The 19,062-nt window shown below is 27.0% G+C and overlaps 4 protein-coding genes across 4 annotated transcripts; 3 read left to right on the top strand and 1 right to left on the bottom strand.

The window, feature by feature from the left end:
• Positions 1-1,215: 1,215 nt before the first annotated feature.
• Positions 1,216-2,776, top strand: Phum_PHUM458690 (uncharacterized protein; the record flags this gene model as incomplete). Its single annotated transcript, XM_002429949.1, has 3 exons — positions 1,216-1,425; positions 1,552-2,538; positions 2,615-2,776. 3 exons carry the CDS (start codon positions 1,216-1,218, stop codon positions 2,774-2,776), a joined length of 1,359 nt encoding a protein of 452 aa, XP_002429994.1.
• A 666-nt stretch (positions 2,777-3,442) lies between these two features.
• Phum_PHUM458680 (Tektin-1, putative) lies at positions 3,443-5,386 on the bottom strand (the record flags this gene model as incomplete). Its single annotated transcript, XM_002429948.1, has 7 exons — positions 3,443-3,656; positions 3,734-4,114; positions 4,308-4,522; positions 4,594-4,760; positions 4,852-4,991; positions 5,088-5,190; positions 5,284-5,386. The coding sequence occupies 7 exons, from the start codon at positions 5,384-5,386 to the stop codon at positions 3,443-3,445; spliced, it is 1,323 nt and encodes a 440-aa protein (XP_002429993.1).
• A 665-nt stretch (positions 5,387-6,051) lies between these two features.
• Positions 6,052-8,415, top strand: Phum_PHUM458670 (Tektin-3, putative; the record flags this gene model as incomplete). The annotated part of the gene is made up of 8 exons (XM_002429947.1): positions 6,052-6,105; positions 6,193-6,343; positions 6,478-6,580; positions 6,829-6,968; positions 7,068-7,234; positions 7,382-7,596; positions 7,730-8,110; positions 8,196-8,415. 8 exons carry the CDS (start codon positions 6,052-6,054, stop codon positions 8,413-8,415), a joined length of 1,431 nt encoding a protein of 476 aa, XP_002429992.1.
• Positions 8,416-12,303: 3,888 nt separating this feature from the next.
• Positions 12,304-17,090, top strand: Phum_PHUM458660 (heparan sulfate N-deacetylase/N-sulfotransferase, putative; the record flags this gene model as incomplete). Its single annotated transcript, XM_002429946.1, is given in 15 exon segments — positions 12,304-12,530; positions 12,630-12,818; positions 13,282-13,534; positions 13,623-13,820; positions 14,022-14,225; positions 14,318-14,444; positions 14,696-14,848; positions 14,939-15,216; positions 15,298-15,480; positions 15,571-15,781; positions 15,797-15,872; positions 16,055-16,148; positions 16,231-16,382; positions 16,565-16,741; positions 16,859-17,090. The coding sequence occupies 15 exon segments, from the start codon at positions 12,304-12,306 to the stop codon at positions 17,088-17,090; spliced, it is 2,754 nt and encodes a 917-aa protein (XP_002429991.1).
• Between the last annotated feature and the right edge of the window lie 1,972 nt (positions 17,091-19,062).

Here is a 19,062-nt window from a genome sequence, read left to right as displayed (position 1 = left end):
TCCAGGCGCATATAAAAAATTATTTTTAAATTTTATAAGCGTTTGAAAATCTGATTGCTTATTCATGCTGTGAACAACTGGTAAATCAGTTGAACTCGTCGTCATTCCAATGACCAATAATAAAAAATAAAAAAAAAAAAAAAATAATAATAATATTTTTCTGCTCGTCGTTTGATCTGATGTGCGGAACTCAAATGCTGCAGACACGTGTGTGTGTGTGTGTGTTTTTTTTTTTTTTGTTTGTTTGTCAAAGTTAAAACAGAAGCCAAGTTTACGAGGGACCGATACAATTTGTGAATATCATTATTAGTACGAAGTATAGTACATAGTACATTTATATATATATATATTTATGTATGTATGTACGTATATAAATGAGTGTGTATAAAGTGATTTAAACGAAATTTTAATAGACTCATTCGAATAATGACAAATCGGATTATTTTAAATATGTGGCAATATTTCTTACCTTTTTTTTCTTTAGATTGTGTTTTTTTTCAATCATCAGGTAAGTTGTTAACCACCAGTGTTGTTGTTGTTGTTTTTCTTCTTGTAATTCAGATAATTTATTAAATAGATATATGTAAAATATTGAAAGAAAAATCTCCTCTTGAATTAATGTTTGGTGAGAAACCACAGGATTATACTCGAGTTTCAAAAGTTTTGAATTTCTTGTAATAAAAATCCAGAAAGCGAGAGACCATGTTTAGACTCGATGAAAAAACAAATTTTTATACTAAAAAAAAAAGAAAAAAAATTATTATTTATAAATAATAAATACCGTATAAAATGTTAATTTTAATATACGTACCTGTTGTGATAAACATGTAATTTATTTGAATAAAAAAAAAATTTTTATTTTATAAATTATACTTTTTCACATCTTTTTTTGAATCGTATTATTATTTGTTTTTTCTTTAATTCTGTTTTGATTTAAATTATTTTTAAAAAAAAAAGGGTATTGATTAAACGCTATAGAATCAATGAAAATAATAAGTAAATAATATAATAGTGGAACCGAAAACATTTTAAACCCTTCTTTCTTCCCTTCCCCCCGTTATATATTATATTTCTCTGATTCGCAGCCGTCAAAAAATTATGTAATAAATAGCACGATATACATATATATATTTTTAATCGTTTGCTACTATTAATTAATATGTATTTATTAAATATCAGGGGAAAATTTTTTTAATTACAGAATCGGATAAAATGATGAATGAGACAAATTTTCAATTTTGGTCGCCTCATTGGACTTCAATTTTTATTTACGAAAAAAATGATCGAACCTCATTTTTTTTATGTTCATTATATTCGTTTTTTTATTCTCCATATTGGATTTACTATTTGCAATTGACCGCATTTATTATTTTGGGATCCGCTGTTATTTTTTACATTATATTTTTACCTTTGAACTTAAAAAGGGTAAGATTTATTATTGTGAATTGAATGTTAACTCATCCTTTTTCGTAGTTTTGTATCACATTGTAATAATAATAATAATGACATCCTGTTCTTATATATTAATTCATATTTTGCTCTCTTAATTAGGATTTAAGCGACGTAGGATTCGATTACCTCACCGACGGTTACTACAAATCGGCCAAATACCGGAAAAAAAATAAAAGAGAACTTGTAAACGAAGTGCAAAGACTTCGAAAAATGGGCGACTTTCCTCCGGCTTTTCCGAACGGTTGGTTTCCCATCATGGAATCCGACGATCTTAAACAGGATCAGGTCAAAGAAGTAACCGCTCTGGGTGAACATTTTGCCGTATTTCGCAGGAGTGACGGTGAAGTGAACGTGTTGGATGCATACTGTCCTCACTTGGGAGCGAATATGGCGATAGGAGGAATGGTTCACGATAACTGTTTGCAGTGTCCTTTCCACGGCTGGAGATTCGATGGGAAAACTGGACAATGTATTTCTATTCCCTACGCTGAAACCGTTCCTAATTTTATAAAAGTGAAAAAATGGCCGTCGATCGAAGTGAATTCTTTAATATTTGTTTGGTATCACGCGGAAAACGAAAAGCCAACTTGGTATCCGCAACATTTGGAAGTCATACAGTCGAAAAAATGGCGATGTCACGGACGTTCGGAATTTTTAGTCGGATGTCACATTCAAGACATATCAGAAAACGGTGGCGATATAGCACACTTGAATGCGATTCACGCTCCCAGTTTACTGGCGGGTTACGATTTGAGATTTTACGAAAGATTCTATTTTAAATTTATTAGGCACATTTGGACCGGAGATTGGCGACCCAGTTCAACCACTTCTCATATGGGTATAATGAATCTGAGTCTCGACACGAGGGTGCTCAATAAATTTTCATTGGGAAAAATGAACGTTCACGTCGAGCAAATCGGACCGGCTTATGCAGAACTTCACGTTAGAAGCACTTGGGGACCGATGGTGATACTTCAAGCGGTCACACCAGTGGAACCCAATCTTCAAAAGGTGGTAAATAGAATTTTTGCTCCTCCTCACCACTTTCTAACGGCCAAATTGATGCTTTACGGCGAGCTCATCATGGTAATATCTGAAAATTTAAACAATTTTTTATTTATATGTAAAAGAATAAAAAAAATTTAATATTATTGATTTTCAGTTTGAGCGAGATATAATGATATGGAATCATAAGAAGTACTTGTCCAAACCTCAGCTCATAAAAGAAGAAAGAGCACTCGTAAGACCCCGAAGGTGGTACAGTCAATTTTACTTTGAAAATAGTCCCAAATATATTTTTAAACGAGAAAATTTAGAATGGTAATTCGCGATTCGCCTCGTTTACCAATAATTATATATCACGTATGCTATAAAGTTTTATAAAATTAGGTTATAGTATTGCATAATATTGAATGATTAGTTTAAAAATTTTCTTTAAATAATAAATATTAAAAAAAAAAAAATTATTAATAATTAGTTTATAGTTTGAATCAAATCAAAAAAAAAAAAAAAAAATTTTGTTGGAACTGTGTTTTATATACAAAAAAAATTAAATATTATTATTATTAGTTTTGAAAAATATTTCAAACAAAATATTATCCTCGCTATTTTAGTAATAAAATTAAATAATTAATTTTTATTTAATTTATATTTAATTTTTTTTTTCCCTGTCATTTATTCCTCAAGGATCAAACCCGGAAACCCGGAATAAATTTTGAAAAAAAAAAAACTCCGGCAAAACACAAGGCGAATTGTCGTGAATAAAAATTAAATAATAATAATAATAATATTTTTATTCAAGTTTTTTTTTCTCTTTTTCTCCTCTTCCATAAGTTTATTATTATTATTATTATTGTTTTTTAACTTTAAAGTAAAAATTAAGAAAATCATATCAAAAGCGCAAAATAAAAATTTAAATATATTATATAGGTATATATATCTAATTTTTTTTTTTGTTTAATTTGTTCAATTTTTGATAAATAAATACGAATCAGTAGCCCATCAAAAATGAGGCGTTGGGAAATTTCCTTCTGAACTCAAGACATCTCTTTTGGTCTAAAGCTAAAGAATGATTTTTCACGTATATTTGTCTTTCCAACCTTTTTCTCGCGGCATAAAGTTTTTCAATGCTGTCGTTTATTTTCGTTAAATGTACTTGCAAAGCAGTCACACGTTCCGATATTACTTTAATCTCTTTTAAGAGTCTGAAAATTATTAAGTAAAAAAAACGGATGAATACAATAATACAACGTACGAAGGAAGGATAAAGTTTTTTACCAACCCCATTTGAGATTTATCTCTGCAATTTTCCGCTCCCGGACGATGACGTTTATTTTCGAGTCTCGTTTGTACGACTTTCAAATTAAAATCCACTTGACGTCCCACCTTATCTAAATCCCCGTATAAACCTTCTGCGTGAGCAATTTCTTTTAAAACGGAATCTAATTCAGATTCAAGTTTTTGCTTGGCACTTCCAACTTCATCTATTCTCTGTAGAAAAGCTTTCAAAACTTTTTCGTCTTGTTTTATTAAATCTTTAACCGATTCGGGGAGTATGGAAGAATGAATTTTCTGTCTCAGGAGTTTTGAACTTTTTATAGTTTTTTTAATACTATTTAAAATCTCATTCATATATTCTTCCCAAATCAATAAAGATGACGTGCTAAAAATCAAAAAGAGTGCGATTTTTTTTAAACATGAATAAATTTATTATACTTGAGCGATCGCTAATTAACTTATTATTGTTCACTTTCACTTTTTGAAAAAAAAAAAAAAAAAAATGTCTACTTGAACACGGATTTTAAGGTCAAAAAGTGAACATGAACGATAATAATATTTAAAAAAATTTTACTTGCTCTTTTTCGTGTCTGGCATTTCCGTGGCAAAAAAAAATTTCATCAGATGAACTTTTCAGACCGATATTTTCAGTTTCAAGTTGCATCGTCTCTTTTTGATCGCTCCAAAGGGAATGAACTTCTTGGTAACACCCTTTAATTGTTTTATACTCAACTTCAAATTCTCTGAGAGTCGCATTGTATAATTGTCTTATTTCTTCGCATAAACCTTTTTCCTATAAAGACATATATTGGTGAACAAATCAAATTTCCAAAATATTATTATAATATTGTTTTTAATACATACTTGAAACAATTCTTCTTCTACTACGTCTCTGACTAAATCTTCTGTAAAACGTTTTTTACGAATCGTACGGCATTCCTCGTTAATTCCTTCAACTACACCTAAATATTCTAATGCTTTTCTTATACGTAATTTATATTGTCCCATTTGTTCTACTTCTTCTCTTAATTCTATAATTATTAAAATGGGGGGAGGGGAAATAATAATAATAACAACGTTTTAATCATCAATCATCAATTGTCTTAAAATAATAATAAACACCTTCACAATATCTGGTAGTTACATTATTTTTAATTGTAACATCAACCGCTCTTTGTCTTAATCGCAACGTGTTTTCGCTTTGTTCTTTGTCACAAGCAGAAGCCACTCCGGAAATTATGTTTTTACTTTCGTGATCGAGCCTTTGAAATTTAAATATTAATTAATTTTTTAATTTTAATTTTAATTTTAAATATAATTTTAAAAATTAAAAAAAAAAAAAAAAGGATTGTACTTACATATCTGCTGAAGGGATTGGTCCGACTACGTTGTCGTTGGCCTCTCTCCATTCCATCGGACTGTATCTCCTTAACCCATATTGTGTCACCCTGGGCCGAATTCCTAAAAATATTTCAATTTTATTTTTTTAAATGTATAACAAGATATAATTATATATATCACATATAAAAATATATATAAATAAAATTTTCGTACCTGTCAATGCGGATAAAGGGCTCCAATCGACTCTTCCTTCAGCGCCACATTCCAAGTCATTTTTTTGTTCATTATTGTTTGGGTTTTCATTATTCCCTGACATTTTAAAAAACAAAAAAAAAATTTAATTATTAATAATTTTTTGAGTCCGAAATAAAAAGCAATAATTAAATTTGAAAAAAAAAAAACTTTTATTTTATTTTTTATTTTAAAATTGAAAACTCTGTGAATTATTGATTTTTAAAAAAAAAATCATTAAAAAATATATATCGAATATATGTATTCATAATAATAAACAAAAAGCAGAAATTAAATACCTATCAATGGCTGTCACAAATATTATAACGAATCGCGAGAAAATTTTTTTTTTAAATTAAATAACTTTTTCCGTTTTAACCGAAAAAATAATTTTTTTTTTTTTTTTTTTTAAATAAGTGTATTACAATAAAAACAATAATATTTCTATAGATAAACATCTACGTAACATAAATGTGAAAACAACATATACAATTATGTTTTGTAAAATTCATTAATGCGTGACAAAATATTTAAATTTATATATATATATATATATTTTAAAATTAGCGCCAAAATTGTTCATACGAAATAAAATGTACGTTCCGGACGTTGTATTAACTTTTATAAGTTTGTACGAATCATTCTGTTTCCAAGCAACAAAATACAAATAGTTTTCAAAATTAATATTTTTTAATATAAAAGTTTTATTAGAAAGTATCAAAATTGAGTTCTTTCTTTTGATTTTTTAAAATGGGATGTCATTGTAACGTACAAGAAATTGAATGCACTCATCATGCGGAAGAGGTAAAAACCGAATTGTCATCTTTTGTAGTCTTAATTAATTCATAATTAAATATTTATTTTCCATCCCCCCCCCCTGACCGCCGTCAGCCGAAAAAGAAAATTTATCCAGATAATGTACCGTACTTACCACTACCAGGCGATAAATATGGAAATTCTGCTCCAAAGGAAAATCCTCAGGACCAAAGCGGACCCTGGGCCACCGGTAAAGTCTCGTGGAATCCTTCGGCAGGAATCACAGGTACCAATAAATGATTACAAATTACATTACTAAAATTCAGTGGTAGAAAATATCATTACACACACATTATATATATGTGTGTGTGTGTGTGTGTGCGTGTGGACGTTGTGTATAATTATATTTTTAATTGTCAGGAGTGCGGCCGATTGTTGATCGTTACACCATAACCAGATACAGTATGAAAGACTGGAGAAAAAAAAATCAAGATGAGTTAGATAAAGCTTTTTTTACAACTAAGTAAGAATGATTAATTAATCACATATGAATGGGGTATCACATAAAACCTTATTTTATTATCAAAAAAAAAAAAAATTATAGTTTATAAGTTATATTACTAGTAGATAAAGCTTATGAAAGAAATTTTTTTAGTATTATTAGTTAAAATTAATTAATGCAAAATATGAAAACTCCGCCTCATCTTTCCTGTCATCTTTCCTCATTACGCTCCAAAATTTTTCCCTTGTTGCAAAAAGAAATCTTTCCAGATTAAAGTCTGATGTTAAATGTACAATGGATTCCATTATTGAGGCAACCGACAAACATCAATCAGATAATTTTTTTTATCTGGAAGACAGATTCAAAGAAGTTAGAGATAGTAAGGACGATATTGAAACACTTGTAAAAGGTAATATATACATGTGTACATCATTTAATCATTAAATAATAATAATATTAATAATAATAATTTTTTTAAAATATCATCACTAAATTTTAATCAAATTAGATTTCAGAGAGGAAATTGTACTGTTGACAGAAACAAAGATTAAACTTAAATATTCTCTTCCGGCTCTTAAAATACCCGAATCCATTGCTGGAGAATGCATTGACAGGCGTACAACTAGAATTGAACCTGATTTGGTTAAGGACGAAGTAGAAATTGAATTGGTTAAGGTAATTCCTTGTTAAACACCGAGAATAACCCTTTCTAACCGTTCATTCTTAAAAATTTTCTTTTTTCTTTTTTTTTTTTTTTTTTTTACATTAAATTACATGTTAAACTTTAAAAAAAAAAAATTCTTTTAAATTTTCATGATGTAGGAACTGTCAATGGTTAATAGCGTTAGAGAACTTTACGAAGACTTAATTAAAAATCTTGAAAAACAAATAAAAAGTAATAAAGCTATAAAAGATCAATTAGAACTAGCATGGAGTGATAAAAAAGAAACTTGTGAAATCGAAACTGTTAATATCGGTATAAAAAATAATACGCCGACAATTGGTTATCACGGAGGAGCAATAAGGTTTCCTGGAACGTAAGGGAAACGTTTTTTGTATTATAGAAAAAAAAAAAAAAAATTATTACTGCGATAATTACAAATTATTTACACTCAATTCATATTTATTTCATTATAAGGTTTTTAATTTTTTAAATATATTCTATCTTAGGCAATCCACGCCGGAATCTTGGGCAATTTACAACGCCACTCTTATAACCATGGCAAAAGATGAACTTACCAAATCGAGAGATCTCCGAAAAACAGCCGAAGAAAATATAATTGAAGAATGTGTAAGAAATCTTCGGAAGCAAGCCGACATTGTGCACAATGCTCTATTAAAGAGAATCGAAGAAATGGATCAATGTCGACAAATGTTCGAAAACGAACTTCGAGATGTTTTACGGCAAATAAGTGAAACCGAATCGCTTTATGACGGCCTTTTGAAGTTACAACGACAGTTAGAACACAACACAAAAGTCGTTGAAACAAGGCTTAACAATCGTTTGAAAAGACCGAGAGCAGAAAATTGTAAAGATGTCCCCGAACTAGAGTAAAAATCAACTCACGATAAATAATTATTAGCAAAAAAAAAAAAAAAAATCCACTTTAATAATAATAATAATTTTCTTTTTTAGGCTCTTCGAAGAAGCCGAACACATAAATGATTATAAAAAGCGTTTAAAACAACAAATTTATGACGTTGACAAAACAGTTTCAAAACTTTACGAAACTCGAAGCAATTTAGAATATGTTATATTAACAAAAAGAAAATCCCTGTATGTTGACCAACAGCGTTGTTTGGCATACAGAGAACGTTATCCTAGTGCAGACACCTTAGCTGGAGGCAACGCCTGATGTGTGTAATTTTAAATTGTTACTATGTACTTTTTTGGGTTTGCTTGTTTCATTTCTTTTTTTATTAATTAATATTTTAAGCACAAAGTAATCAGAGTAAACACTTTGTATAACCTATATGATATTCGATTCATAAATTTATTCAATATAAGAAACTATTAAGTTTAATAATTTTTTCTTGATATTTCAATTGTAATAAAGGAACAATTAGTTACACATTTTATTAATGATATATATATATATATATATATATATATATATATATATATATATATATATATATACTTTTATCTTACCAAATTACTTTAAGTGTAAAATTTGAGTAACATTTTTCTTTTTAATTTTGAAATTAATACCTAACTGTAATAATGCCAATGATTAAATTATTTTATATAGCAACAATAATTAATTAATATTATGTTAATGCATGTGCATTAATAATAAGTAATATTTACTTAGAGAACATTATAATAATAATTCTATCCCAAGTTAGAAAATCAAACATTAAATTTAGGCAATTATATAAAATCATTTTATTACAAATAATACTTTTGAAAAATTCTTCATAATCATCTGTCATTAAAAATTTGATATTCTATAAATTCCTATTTTATCATGCTGAAGTATCAACATATATTTTATATGTGTATCATAGGTTACCATAAAAAATTTAACAAGTCCTTAGTTTTTAATCAATCTGTAGAGTTATCATTTTAATTTTTCAATGTGATTTTTGAGAATCGCTCATTTAACATTTGCCTAAAAATTTGTTCTTAATATAAAACTTTTCACATGTGGCTATTCAATTGTGATCATTACACCTGATAAATTTTTGTGACAGTAAATTATTTGTTTTAAATATTATGAAAAAGATATATTCTAAAAAATAAGTTTTTATTTATTTATTTTGGGTTCATTTCAATGCAAAATTAAAATATCAATGGTAATGCACTTTTTTTCATTTGAATAATGAATTGCAATGTATATTAATACTAATATTGTGAATTTACAAAAAAAAAAAAAAGAAATTAATAATCTAATTATGAAAACAATTTAATTAATTACTCAATTATGAAAATTTTTTAACTAAAAGTTAAAAATTTTAATATTACAATAACAATAGCTAAATAGAAAAAAAAAAAAAAAAAAAGATAAACTTTTCTTTTTTTTATTCTGTTTGTTCTAAATAAATAAAAACCCTTAGAATTCGTTTTAAAGTTAAAATAAAAACTACTATTCTAAAATAAACTAATATTTGAAAATAATTTCCGAAGAAAAAAAAAAATCCAATAAGACTTATGCAAAATGAAAACACTATGGCGTTGTCCACTATTTCACAGCCTTCTTTAAAAAAACATTAATAAACATTTCAGTACTAAATTTGTCATGTCAAAGAGGTTAATAAGATGAAGGAAATATTTAATATTTATAAAAACTTCAATCTTTAAAAATTTTAATGACTGCGAGGATATCAAATGATGAAAGACTAAATTTTAACTTTTTTTAACGTGTAATTTTTAAGTTTTTATAACTTCAAATTTATGTTTCGAAAAAAGTTTAAATAAATATATTGAGACAAAACAGATGTAATTAATGGCCAAATGATATCATTTCTTAGGTATGTTTTTTTTTATTATTTAATATAGTGATCAATTTAAAAACGAGAGGCTAGAATTTATCATTGATTTCCGATTAAATTCTTTTTTTATTTATCTATATATATACACGTAAATAAATATTAATTTTATCGGCCTGGGTTTTTCAATCGATTTTTCCCTGCCTTTTTTTTTTTGCAAAATATTTCATAATATCACCGTATCAAATAATAATATTGCATAAAAAAAATGAAAACATAATATTATTAAAACTACTGTTAACATCAATTCTCCTTTATCTTAAAAAAAAACGTATATATTTGTATTCTCTTTTGGAAGAATAATAAAGTAATTGGCGACCCATGATTTAATAAAAACTTATTTTTTTAAGCATTAAAATGTATAAGAAGATTATTTTATTCCATGTATATATAAAATCATTCAGTTTTTGTATATGGCAATGATGATTATTTTTTTTAAACAAATACAAACACTATGGTAAATCATTATTTATGTATTAATTATAAGTAGTTTTTAATTTAATTTTTGAGCCCAAAATAGTTTTAATAATAATTATATATAATTAATGGCAATTAAAATTTGTTTTTCCTACTTATCAGCCAAGAAAAAAGCACTTCAATTTGTCATTGAGCCAATAGTGAACTGCATTTTACCGAGATAAATTGAATAAAACTGAATTTTATTGCGAATAAATGAAATTAATAAATTTATTTAAAACCTGCAAAGATTTAAGTTCATTTTTATTTATTTTTTTTATTTTAATTTTGAAATTTAGTTAGTTTATAATTATTAAATAAAAACCGATATGAAAATTGTCATGATTAACTTGATCACTTGCACACATAATTTCAGATTAAATAATTATATTTATTTTTATTTTATGATATTTATTGTCAAAGAATAGCAGCTCATGTTTATTGTCATTATTATTATGCTCATTTTATTTTATTCACAAAACACCTTATACTTAAAAGTAAAAGGTGATGTAAAAATTTATAAACCTTTTTAAAAGAAAAAATGATTAATGCTTGATTTAATAACGACTAATCCTAGATTTTATATTTAAAAAAAAAAAAAATAACAGGGAACAAAAAGACTGAATGAATGTAAATAGGCTTTTTGTTGATGCTAAATATAACTTTGGGTTGTCACCCAAAGTGATGAAAGTTGTGGTTTGGGTGGTATATGAAAAAGAAAATGTTTGATAACTGGGTTTTACCATAATTTGTAAGGAGTAGTTGGACTTGTTTGTTAAAACTAACGATTCTTATATTAATTGTATTTTACATTCGTCATAATTATTATTCTAATTATTTGTCATTAAATGATGTATCATGATGGCATCATAGTAAAATATTCAAGGCCCAATTTCAAGAAAATAATAAAATTATTGTAGTTTTTTTTTTTTATTAAAATAATGAATTCTTCTAAGTAAACCCATTCATTATTGTACGTTTAGAATAATGTAAACTTTCGATTTTCGAAAGTTGAATAAACAATTTCAATTCCCTTTAACTTTTTCCAAAGATATTTTTGACATTTTTGTTTTCTTAATATTCAACTATGGAAGAGATATAACTACTAACTTTTTATCATTATTTAAATTTTTTTTTTTTTTGAAGATCCTCATTTGTTTTTCCATTTACCTTTTAAAATATCTATATACTGTAAGAAAATAAAAAATTAATATTTTTTTGCATTAAATTTTATTTCAGGGAACGTTGGATATCATAAGATGAAATTTTTTAATATCGGTGTTTTGTTAATTGAAAAAGGTTAAAAATGGTATGAACACGAGTATTATATTTTGCTGCTTGTCTAGGAACCGCAGCGAAAGCCATGTTCGATTCCACTTCCTGTCCATCATAAATATTTTAATCGTGTGAAATGGATGAAGAAACGAGTATATTATGGATGAAAATTAACTGGTCCGTATGGAAACATAGCAAATGGAGAATCGATATGAGAATAATAGACAGATAACTTAGCGGTTTTTTTTTTTTTTTAAATTTTGTTTTTGATTAAATCCGTTGATTAATATTTATAGTTTTTGTATAAATAGTTTTTTTTTTTAATGGTTTAATTGTTGTTACCATAAACTATATAATTCGTTCGGTTAAAAGAAACTGATTAAATCCACAGGTGTATAATAGTGCCATTTAAAAAAAAAAAAAAAATTACTTAAAAGTTTTTTTTTGAATCCATATGAAAAAAAACAATTGAACGTGTTTGTCTTTCAAAGTTTTCATTACCGGTTTCATTGTATTAATTAATGTCTAACTTTTGGAAAAGCAAAGAAATATTGCTACCGCTCTCTATCACTAATCCTGTACTATTTTATCAACGGCAGAGACGAACGAACAAAAAGGATGCCATGTTGCTTTTGGTAAAACAAGTTACGATGAAAAGATTCATCCTCCTCCTTTTATTATCTAGTATTCTTTTAATAAGTTTTCAATTAAGGCTCACAACTTATTTCATCAATTCTCCATTCGGAAGGTATTATGAATTTTTTTTTTAATGATTCACCATAATGAGGGTTTGTTTATAAAAATATTAATATTTAATGTAAAATAAAATTTTTAGCCTCATGAGAAGGAATACTAGACCTGAACCAAATATTCGATGTTCATTTCAAAATGGAGTCGCCAGGGGAACTGTTCGTGCTCCCGATCATCGTTCGGCTGCGAGACTTAGAATAGATCCGAAAGTTTTGGTTTTTGTAGAAACTACTTATTCCAGATTGGGACGTGATGTTGCCGAGCTTTTAGTGTACAATAGAATAAAGTAAGTCGGGTAAAAAAAAAAAATAATATTTTCAATTGAAATCTTATGCTTAAATTATATAACTTCCCCCCCCCCCCCTTCACTTTGACAATTTATTACTAAATTCAAATAATAAAATCCCTTTTAGTGATTCTCAAAAAATTTTTCTCTTCGTTTCTAGAGACCCCTTTCAAAAGTAATTGTTATAAAAATTGTTGCGTAAAGTGCGACGAATCAAATTCTGTGTAAAATCATCGGAATATTAACGATATAGGTACAAAAAATTGTAGAGATTGTATATATACTTTGAATGAAAAAAGATTAAATGAGAAGATTGTAAAGTTTATCATGTTTGGATTTTCTCTGCAAAGGGTCTTTAAATTATCCTAATATTATATTAAAATAAAATTGAATGATACTAATTTTACGATTGGAAAAAAATCTCAAAGAGGATTTTCTTTTTCTTTTAAATTAATCTTATTAGATACAAAATAGATGTTGCGGGTAAATCGCTTCCTGTTTTAACAAATTTGGACAAAGGAAAATATGGTGTCATCGTTTTTGAAAATTTAAATAAATATCTTCTAATGGACAAATGGAACCGAGAGCTTTTAGACAAATATTGTAGAGAATATAGCGTTGGAATTATTGGATTTATACCACCGAGCGAAGAATCTCTAGTAGGAGCTCAACTGAAAGGTTTCCCGCTTTTCATTCATACCAACTTAAAACTAAAAGTGAGCGTTAATCAATTTTATTCTTTCGGCGCATTTCTATTGAATATGTTTCGGCGATTACATCGAATAAATTGATATTCATTTTTAGGATGCAGCTTTAAATGCAGCTTCACCTATATTAAGATTGACAAGAGCAGGAGAAACTGCTTGGGGTCCACTTCCTGGAGATGATTGGACAATTTTTTCACCGAATCATTCTACATACGAAGCTCTATCGTGGGCAAGCAGAAATGAAAATTACATTACTACTTCTTTTAACAAAACGCCTTTAATTACTTCAGTGCAGGTAAATTTCCTGTAATTATATTAAAATTATACATAAATATATTTATTTGTGAACATAAAAGGATATTTAAAAAAAAAAAAAAAAAACGTTACTTACCTTAACGAAAACTACTTAAGAAACCACAATTTATGTATTTATATATATATATTTTTCTACAGTTATTTAAGTTGAAGTTAATCGGGGAATTATTTATATTTTTAGGATCACGGATTATACGACGGAATACAACGAGTTTTGTTTGGCAGCGGAATGAAATTTTGGCTTAATAAATTGTTGTTCCTCGACTCTCTTTCTTTTCTCAGTCATGGACAGCTTAGCGTTAGTCTTCAAAGATATATTCAGGTTGACATAGATGATATTTTTGTTGGAGAAAAAGGTACACGTTTGCAAAAGGATGATATAATGGTGCGTAAATTCGATGTGTTAACTCTTTTCCATAAGTAATGCTTTTTGAAATAAATCTGTATACTTATTTAAAAACGAAAAAAATTTTTTAGGCCATGCTAAAAACTCAACAAAGAATTCAGGAAATGATATCGGGGTTCAAGCTGAATCTTGGATTTTCCGGTAAATATTTTCATCACGGAACGACAGAAGAAAATTTGGGAGACGACATGCTTTTAGGTATTATCTAATATAATTTTATTATCAATAAAGTTTATCGATGAGAATTGCATGATTAAAATAAAAAGATATAGCCATTTTCTTCTTCGTATAACTCAACTCACGCTCGTTTTTTTGTTTTATATTAGAGATTTAAATTACGTCATTTTGACCTTAGACAGAAACGTGAAAATATTCATTAATTTTCTTCTCTTTTTTAAAGTTATTCTAAGCGAGGTAATTATTATAAATTTTTTTTTTTATTCCGACAGAAAATGCAGATAAATTTATGTGGTTTAGTCACATGTGGAATCATCTTCAACCTCATTTGTATGATAATTTAACGCAGTTAGAAGTTGATATGATATTGAATAGAAATTTTGCCAAAGAACACGGAATATCTGTCGATTCCGGATACAGTATAGGTAAATTAATAGGTTAATTTAATTAATTTTAAAACACGCCTACAAATAAGTAAAAATTTATTTCGAAAAAAAAAATTTCTTTACCTGAAGCTCCTCATCATTCTGGAGTTTATCCCGTTCACGAGTTATTGTACACGGCCTGGAAAAAGGTTTGGAATATTCGAGTGACTTCCACAGAAGAATATCCCCATTTAAGGCCTGCAAGACTTCGCCGGGGATTCGTTCATCGAAATATTATGGTTCTTCCAAGACAAACTTGTGGTCTTTTTACACACACAATATTTATCGAACGCTATCCAGGAGGAAGAGATAAGCTGGACGAGGCCATAGAAGGGGGCGAATTATTTCAAACGATTGTGTATAATCCTGTCAGTACACATTTTTCATTTTCAAATTATTGCATACTTTCATCATTTTATTTTTTATTTTTTTTAATTTTTACTTTGTAGATAAATATTTTCATGACACACATGTCAAATTACGGAAACGATAGGTTAGCACTTTACACTTTTGAATCTGTAATTAAATTTATACAGTGTTGGACAAATCTACGGCTTTTAAGTGCTCCTCCAGTTCAATTAGCTGAAAAATATTTTTTACTTTATCCGGAAGAGGTCGATCCAGTGTGGGGGGTAAATAAAAATTTAAAAACCATGCTATAAAAAAAAAAAAAAAAAAAAAAAAAAATTGATAAATTCATTGTTTTGCTTGTTTAATTTTAGAATCCGTGCGACGATTCTCGTCATATAAAAATTTGGTCCAAGAACAAAACTTGCGATCAACTTCCAAGATTTTTGGTTATCGGTCCGCAAAAAACCGGAACCACTGCGTTGTACACATTTCTTTCTATGCATCCAGAAGTGCAAAGTAATTTTCCCAGTGCCGAAACTTTTGAAGAGATTCAGTTTTTTAATGGTAAAAATTACTACAGAGGTTTAGACTGGTGAGTTTTACTGAAAAAAAAAAAAATTAAATCAAATTGTTATCTACGTCATATCAATACATTAAAATCTACTTGGCAGTAGTTATGAAAGTATAATAAAAATAAATAATATCTCTTACCTTTTTTTTTCTTCTTTTTTCCCTGTTTAAAAAAAGAAAAAAAATTATATATTATTCGTTAAAATCAATTTCATTAAAAACCAATTTAAAAAATTTTCTTTTTTTCAGGTATATGAATTTTTTTCCTTTGCCGAAAAATTCAAGCGCAAATTATTTTCTTTTCGAAAAAAGTGCCACATATTTTGACGGAGAATTTGTTCCAAGAAGAGCACATGCTTTGTTACCACATGCCAAAATTGTAAATAAATAATTTTTTATTTATTGACAATTTTAATCGGTTTAAATGAATTAATTTAAATAAATTGTTTTTTTTTTTTAAGGTGACGATATTGTTGTCGCCAGCTAAAAGAGCTTACAGTTGGTATCAACACATGCGAGCTCACGGGGATCAAATAGCATTAAATTATTCTTTTCATCAGGTCATAACAGCCTCAGATGTATCTTTGAGACCCCTGAGAGAATTAAGGAATAGGTAATTTTTTTTTTTTAAATTTTTGTTTCGGTTTAGTCAAATCCCATTCGAATGAGTTCCGTGTAAAAATTGAGGATTCAAATTTAATTTTACCAAATGATTGTAAATAATTTCGGGGAAACGGTCTCGCGCGACGGATTTTATTTATTTTTATTATTTTAAAATTAATATTTTTATTTCAGATGTTTAAATCCGGGTAAATATGCTCAGCATTTGGAAAGGTGGCTTTCGTATTATCCAGCGCAACAGTTGCACATAATCGACGGTGACAGATTAAAATTAAATCCTCTCGAAATAATGAACGAACTTCAAAAGTTTTTAAAAATTTCTCCACCGTTTGATTATTCAAAACGATTGAGGTGAGATTAATTAATTTAATTTTGTTGTTAATCCTTTTGGAAACTTGAATCGTGACGTATGACAGGAAACGAACAATTATCGGTTTTAATCGTGTATTTTAACGTTTGAATTTGCAGGTACGATCCGAAGAAAGGATTTTTCTGTCAGGTGATTAAGGGCGATCACACGAAATGTCTCGGAAGAAACAAAGGAAGACAATATCCTCCCATGGAAGAAAAATCATACAAATTACTTCAGAGATATTATCTTTCTCATAATACGGCCCTTGTTAAATTGTTGAAACGTCTCGGTATACGAAACATTCCTCAGTGGTTAAAGGAAGATTTAAGTGAAACTTTTCCTACGTGAATATTTTTTTAACAACATTTTATATGGCTATTATGTAATATATGTTAAATATGTGAATATAAATATGTTTTACCTGTTGATGATCAATCCGAGGCAAATTTTAAATCGATTTAAATTTTTTTCTTTTTTTTTTGAAATACCGATTCGTTGCATGCTAGGTTGAGGTGCAAGGTCGATTTTAACGCGAACCCTAAAAAAAAAAAAAAAAAACATTGTAATCTGTATTTCTTTGTATTAAAAAAAAAAAAAAAAAAAAAAAAAAAAAAAAATTACCCGATGAACGGAAAATGATGTTTAATGATGGTTGCTTATCAATGAAAACTACTCGTCGCTATTAATTTTAAATGTTACTCGTTCTCTCTCTCTCTCTTCCCTTTTCCCTTTTTTAATAAAAAAGTGCTATTTAATGGAGTGAGCATACAAACATTACAATAAAACATTATTAAAATAATTATTGAAAGACCTTTGTTATTATTATTATTATTTATAAAATAGGTTTTTAGATATTGAGACGTCAGACGTATCGGATTAAATTTCGGTGAAGAGTAAAATCACGAGTAAAATTGGCACGATATTAAAACCTGAGTAATTCAATTAATTAACAAAAGAAATAATTAATTTGGTTATTCGATATAAGTAATAATCTATGCCATCCGATGGCATCTGTCGTTTATAAAAAGGTCAATTAACAATAAAATGAAAATTTTTTAATCCAGTCAAATAAAAATGAAACAAATGTGATTCTGTGCTTGGTGAGAGGATGTCATGTTTTTTTTTTTTTTTTTTTTTTTTTTTTTTTTTTTTACGTTTGTTCGTTTGGCGGTTACAACAACGATGTAACGTTTTAAAATAAATTTAAAAATTAATTTTTAACTATTTCCCGACTTTTTTTTTTTTTTTCTAATGAATTCCCCGGGAATCCTATTTAAATTTTTTTTTTTTTTTTTTAAATAGTTAGTTTCAATTAAAGTGGTTCATTAAAAAAAAAAAAAAAATGAAGTCGAAAAATATTTTAACAATAAGTTAATTGGCCCGATGAACTAAATAATAATTCAATTTTATTATTTAAAAAAAAAAATTTTTTTTTTTTTTTTAAACGATTAAAATTGATTTGAGTCATCATCCATCCATTAACGCTATTATCATACTTAATAATAACAAATGGAAACTAAAAGAAAAAAATTTAATAATAAAACAAACGATTATGGCAAATAATAATAATAATAATAATAAATAGGAAGAAAATAATTATGATTTTATTATTAATAAGTAGAGAGATCAATAAAATTTTTTTTTTGAAAAATTAAAATAAAATTAATTTATTAAAACTGAAAATAGTCTAATAATAAACTTTGGCTAACTTAAAGTCTTGACCTCTGAAACGTTTTCATTTTTTTTTTTTTTTTTTTTTTGATAATGGGGTAAGTTTTAAGATTTTTTAAAAATTTTACGAAATATTTTCTTTTTTTTTTTTTGACACACGAATTCTTTCGCTCTTCCTTATTATTATTTTTTTTTCTTCTAAATGGCGTAATTAATTGTGAACTTAATTTCAATAAAATATTTTTTTTTTTTTTTTTCATTTGCCAAGTTATAAATTGATTTTAAGTAATAAAAAATTTTTATGCTAAACAAAGATTTTTTTTTTTTTTTTAACGAATAAATATTTGTTTGTGTGTGTGTTTTAACACATCAATGATAAAAAAATCTAAAAAAAAAATTGATTAAAACATTTTTTTTTTTCTTATAATCTTTATGAAATCAATTATTATTTTTAAAAATTAATATCATCGGCAAAAGTTTATTAAATTTAAATGTTTTGAAATTTTTTTTTTTTTTGTAAAACAGGAAATTGCGTAAAAATATATATATAAATATAAATATATTCGTTAAACATATGGAAATTTAACAGGGCAAGCAGACGTCGGAGACATTAATGATCGTCTCAGACACTATTCAAAGAGAACAAAAC

The sequence above is a fragment of the Pediculus humanus genome, genomic scaffold (assembly GCF_000006295.1).
Source record: "Pediculus humanus corporis 1103172108237 genomic scaffold, whole genome shotgun sequence".
Classification (NCBI taxonomy): domain Eukaryota; kingdom Metazoa; phylum Arthropoda; class Insecta; order Psocodea; family Pediculidae; genus Pediculus; species Pediculus humanus.
Note: the sequence above shows the minus strand (reverse complement) of the source record. Positions and strands in the feature narration are given on the sequence as shown.